At 37.4% G+C, this 6,000-nt stretch overlaps 1 protein-coding gene across 1 annotated transcript in view; it reads right to left on the minus strand.

Moving 5' to 3' along the window:
• NPAS3 (neuronal PAS domain protein 3) overlaps positions 1-6,000 on the minus strand; it is a gene marked incomplete at its 5' end in the record, with an annotated part of 100,713 nt that overhangs the window by 58,193 nt on the left and 36,520 nt on the right. Inside the window, one exon of the mRNA XM_010137060.1 lies at positions 145-263. Coding sequence (XP_010135362.1) covers positions 145-263 — 119 coding nt within the window. The remainder of the gene's footprint in view (positions 1-144; positions 264-6,000) is intronic.

The following is a 6,000-nucleotide window of genomic DNA, read 5'->3' on the forward strand; positions in this document are numbered from 1 at the left end:
TGGAAATACTGTATTAATGATTCTTTAACAAAAGGAATGAGACGTATGCAAATGCGAAATAGCTCCTCTCTCTGATGTGTCCCTGGAACATGAATGAACGTAATTTAAAGATGTCAATATTTCATGCTACAGTGCAACCCTTACCTTGTATCCTGATGATTTGATGTGCACTCCTCGCTTGGTCAGTGTAGATTTCATTCGGATGAAAAAAGAGCGCTCTAGAGTGTTGTCAGTGGTTAGTAAACTGGGGCTTGTAGATTCCACTAGGGAATAGAAAAAATACATATACACATAATTTAGATTTTATACATCCCCTCTAAGCTATTTTTCAGGTGCAATCCTTGAACTCACTAAAAATAAATGACTGATGGATGCTAAGAGTGTTGTAATCAATTTACCTCATTTAGAAAACGTTTACTTACCAAAAGAAAAAAAATTGAAAAATATACGTATACTCAGTAACTCTCATTTTCAAGTCATTTTTCCCATAGCATTTTTAACAGAGATTTGCCTCGTTAACTCTTTCTTGAACAAATTTGTTACACCTGGTGTTATTTTTTAGGGTATAACACTGTTTTAGAAACTGGGAAGCTCTTCAGTATTTTGTGAAAGACAAAGTCACACTGAAGTAGCAGTTCTGTCTGCTGAAATAGGCTGCAAATTCTGCAGGTTTGAATTCCTTAGTCTCCACTCCTCGCTTGCAGTGATAGCTAGGGCAGGTCACTGCTGCGTTTGAGTGCCTTGGTTTCCCCATTACTGCCGGTTAATTATTATCAATAAAGGGCTGGGCAGCATGAACACAAAATGCTCAAGTAAATGACACACATTATTTTTTTTTTTATTATTAGCATCATCATCATCACTGTCAATTATTGGTAACTAATCACTAACAAAATATATTGTAGTCCAATTGAAAAGATATTTGCTGCTGAAACTATAGCTCTCACCTGTGCTTCTCACACCCTCAACTGCAACCACTTGAGATAGTAAATAAATACCCTTAGTATAAACCGTGATAAAATAGAGGGTACAACCCCAGTTAACACTGAGATACTCTTTATACAATCTTTACTATCAGTTTTTAGCCCTGATAACCAACTTTTCCCCAAAACACTGTTCATGGGATAATCGTGGAGCAGTTTACAAAAAGCAAGCATTAGTGGAGAGTAAACTAACTTTTGGTTTCAGTGACTAATTAGCACTGAGTAAAGAAGTAATTCTGAGATTACAGTGCTATTGTTTTGGAGAAGTCACCAAACTACTAGTAGTAAGTATTCAAGTATTTAAAAAGCATTTCTCATGCAGACAACAGAAACACAAAATCTTGTTTGCGAGCTAAGGATTGTATTGAATTGTCCTTGATTTAATGCGGTCACGTTCTCTCGTGTTTGTGACAGCGTAGCTCTATTGTGATGAAATAACTGACAACAGTGCCCCTTTCTTTAGTGTCTCTCTTAAGATTTTTTTGTTTTAGAGAGCATGAATTCGATGTCATTTTAAATGTACAGCTCTTTATCACTCGAGGGAAAAGCAGAGCCATGTTATATTTAGTACTTTCATTTCTTCTGATTAAATATGAATTACTATGAAATTTTTCTCATCATCTAACACGCCATAATACGCCAACAGCTTTTTAATACACTATATAAGCACAAACTTCTGCTCTAAGAGTTTAATTTGCCCCTCTAATCCAATCACATCAACCTTATTTCTCTTATCAGAGATTCCCATTTTGAATTAAATGAGCTCATTAGTTTTAATCAAAAGCAGAGAGATCAAAACTTAAACGTAAATGCTTTAGATCAGAACTGTCAGTCAGCCGTGCAGTTCTATTTTACTAAAACACAAGATCAGAGACCCTTAGAACCAATTTTTTCTCGTAAGGGATGCCAAGAGCTTGAAGATGCTATATCCTTTTTTTTTTTTTTTTCTGCTCCCAAGGACAGATTATACATTTAAGGTTAGACTTAATTTAGAGTATTTTTTTCATCCTGGTGGAAATGGGAAAGTATGCCATTCTGCAGTTGTCTCTCTCACATTTATTGGTGCTGGTCCTTGGAGACCTGAACAAATGTGAAGCCATCACAATCCACGCAACAGACCTGTCCTCAAAAAATTCAGCTCTGTTCAGCAATATCATGTAAGAAATAAAACTCTGAAAGGAAAGTTAAGTGTTTCAGGGTACAGGACAGTGGAACCCTTCAAACACCAACTGGGGTCACGGGGATAGCAGCAGTACTGGTAAGACAAAGATCATAATTAATTATTATTTTTATTGTACAGTACTCTACAGTGCAGTAGTTAAAGAGTACATTAAGAAACCACAGCATGGGTGCTTCCTGCTGTGTGAAGAAATGCTAAAATCAGCTTAACAAGAGTAGTTGTTGTAGTCCAGCACATTACACTCTAGCGCAGGCAGTAAGTACCACGTCCTCATGTGTTCTAATGATAATTACCTAAACACACAGAAATAATGTTAATTAAACACACAATAGCTTGAGCTCAAAAAATGATCAGGCTGTACGAACCATTCCCAAGCAACTGAAATTAAAACTTCTCTTTCATACACAGTTTTACGAAAGAAAGGAAAGCATCCGACCTATGGCACAGTGTACTTGGCATTGCCAATTTCTGGGCTCATGTCACCTCCTAGCATAAACGTAACATTATTTTGCTGTTACTACAATATGTACAAACCTATACACCTCTGTAAATGAATGTTATAAAATGCATATAATTTATCCAACAGACTGGAACAGTGCCTGTCATATAAATATGTATTCTTAAGTGTTTGATTTTCTTTAGTAAAAAGTACCTGAGAGCGTATGTGTGAGATGGGATTAGTTACCTAAAAGTCCAGAACAGCTTATGAACTGCTTTCCGAATTTCTCTCTGGAGAGAACCATTATGGTCTAAATCTGCACCCAGAGTTGTACCCACTCGCAGCAGACACTGTAACAATACTAACGGTGATTATGCATGCAGGATTTTAAAATAGGATATGTACAGAATGCATCCATCGATGTCAGTGAGATTTGCGCAGGAATATATGGAATTGGGTCCATTATGAGTTCTCAGGAGTTGATTTTAAATGGCCATCACTCAGCCTTTTCTATTTTTTTCCCAATTATGTCAAAGGAGGGTAGCAATCTGAGGAACATCAGAATGAAACTCTGTAGCAATTAATTTTTGAGTTTTTTTTTTTTCATTGGTAATTTAAGACCTTTAAAATGGCTTGAAATGAGCAAGGTCTGCTTGACTTGATAATGTCGTAACTGAAGATATTGTTTACACTGAAAAATAGTGCTCCTGGGCTAAATTTACTGACTCTAAACCTACTGTTGAGTTGTAAACCTCTGAAACTGTGAGTTTAGAATGCTAATAATATGATAAAAGTCAATGCTCACTGTGTGTGAATGAAAGCACTAAACACTGTCGGGCTTAGAAGTGTAAGAAGTCAGTTTGGATTGTCTTTGCAAAACAGGTAACTGTGCTCGGTGGGAAAAGCACTCACCTTTGCGTGCCCTTAAATATCTGCGGCAGGTACTACTAAAGGAATAAACTTCTCTTTCCACTCCAAAAGCTGCTAATGAAGGGTGAGATTTTGGGACACAAGGAATGGATTGCCCACTTCAAAGCACAGGAAGCTACAACCCACTCTATCCATACGAAAGCATCGTAAATGTGAAAATGTGAACCAAGAGCCGCAGAGCCAAATGCGATGAACTAGTGGCAGATTAACTAGTTATCGCCTCTCAAGCATTTCTTTGTGAACAAGCCTTGTAGCTCTGACCCTTCAATGGGCTTTGCCCGGACCCCACAAACCAATCATGCACCACCTAACTTCACGTGCTGGAAGAATTTTGAAGTTAGTGGAGTGTGTACTGATAAACATGCACATAACTGTTTGGAGGACTGAGGTCCATGGCTCTGATGCTGCAGAGATCTGCAGATGTGCTGTGCAGCCTGACTACCTTCACGCCATAGAGCAAAACAAAACGATGCAAAGAATCGCTGTTACTCAGCAATAGCACAAGTTCTGCCAGCATGACTGAGTCACAAGCACGTTCAAATTCAGATTCCCATCCCCCAGGAATTTCCAGCTTTGATTTATGGCTTAAATAACAAAATGCTGCCAAAGCAGCCGGCACAAATATTTACCAACTTCTGGGTTTTTTTCCTCACATACATTAAAAATAATTGAGAGGAGAAAAAAAATGCATTTTTGCATGCCAAATGGATAAACCATAGGCTGTTCATTCTTAGGAGGACCAGGAGCTACAGAGGGAAAACCAAAAACAGTAAAGGAATTTGAAGGGATTGGTAGGAAAAAGGCTTGACATACTGGAAGTTCTGGATTTCATTGCATTTCAGGAGATTTTCACTGGGCCTTCAGTTGTCTTTCTTGCAAACAGGTGTCTATACAACTTTTAAGAGACATTCACAAATAAGAACTATACAGCTCTCAAAAGAGAACAAAATAACAGAACACACAAAATAACAGGAGAAAGGAAGCTCTCTTTTCATGGAATTCCTACACTTGCAGACCTCTTCCCACATTTCTTAAAGCCTTATAATCCTTTGCACAGGCAATTGAGAATCATTTTGTTCAGAAGAATAATTAGGTAATATAAATCTAGCATTTTCAGTTGGACTAGATGCATCTTTGTAAATGTTTCTGTTACTTCTGTGCAGTTTATTGTCTGTAACCAGGCATTAAAAGACTTTCTAGGAAAATTTAGCTTTCGGTAGTTAACTGTCCTGTTTTTCTATCATATTATTGCCGCTTAAAGTGTGTATTTAATCAGAAAAGTGACTCTCAAAAAAGCACTGTTGCCAAGGTCATTCTCTCTCAGTAGCTTACAAATCAAATGTGATCATTTTATAAGCTAAACGACAGATTTTTCTAACCACTTGCCCAACAAATACAATTTATATGCTTCAAGTTAAGACAATTTCCAATAACTGCAAGTTACTATGAAATTATACTTAGCATTTGTGCAAAAGCATGGTTTTAAGTGAAGTGGGTTCAGTTTGATTGCAGGCTGAATGGAGACAAGTACTGAAAGCTAAAGCTTGGTCTAGGAAGATGATGAATATCCTTAGACTATTTGGATGAACCATGTAGGTGTATTCATGCATCCGGGCAGCCTGCCTGGAGGTCAACTGATGAGCACAGAGCTAGCAGTTTCTATAGGTGCTCTCTCGTCTTGCTGTTGTGCTCAGCATCCGGCAAAATCAAGGACTACCTGAGCTATTTCAGGGTGGCAAACAGGAGGCTTGGTCACTCTTCCAAGGCAATGCTATTTCTAAAAGGAGCTGTATGAATAGTATTTTTACTGTAAGCTGTCCCAGCTACAAAAAAGGAATTTGAATTCCTGAATAAGTAGATTTGGATCTGAAATTCAAGGTTCCTGTATCTAACTTGGTAAGACTTAAAATTTCTGTTTTGCTAATTACTGAAAAGCTGAAGAAGTTAAGGCTTTTGGTGACTTGCGTCCCTTCTTTCCTTTACACAGGGAGAGAAACGCTGGTTCTGGCCAAGGCCTCGGTGAAAAGGGGAAGGCTCGGGGCAGCTCTTTCAAAGGAAATGGAAAGAAGGATGACTTCCTCTAAAGAATTTATTGCTGGGTAATGTTTTCAGACAAGATAATAAAGTGTTCTTTCTTGTCATTCTACCTCCAAGATGAAGACAATTCACTTTTGATGACCTATAAGCCTATTAGAAATTCAAAGGCATAAAAACTTTAAACGCTATTGGACTTCTGTTGAAAGCTGCTTGTTTTAGAGGTTGGGTTTTTTTTGTTTTTTCTGTTTGTTTTCGCTTTCATCCCTCCAAATTTTCCATATCCAACAACTGATGAGATGGGCTGGCATTTCAGATGTTTCAGTTAGGTTGTCATTATAAACAATCCTTAATTTTTAAACCTAGTTTGACATTGAAGCCTTACATATATATTTATTTAATATTTTTCATAATATTAAAAAAAATCTATATTT

This window comes from Buceros rhinoceros, unplaced genomic scaffold (assembly GCF_000710305.1).
Source record: "Buceros rhinoceros silvestris isolate BGI_N320 unplaced genomic scaffold, ASM71030v1 scaffold2855, whole genome shotgun sequence".
NCBI classification, from domain to species: domain Eukaryota; kingdom Metazoa; phylum Chordata; class Aves; order Bucerotiformes; family Bucerotidae; genus Buceros; species Buceros rhinoceros.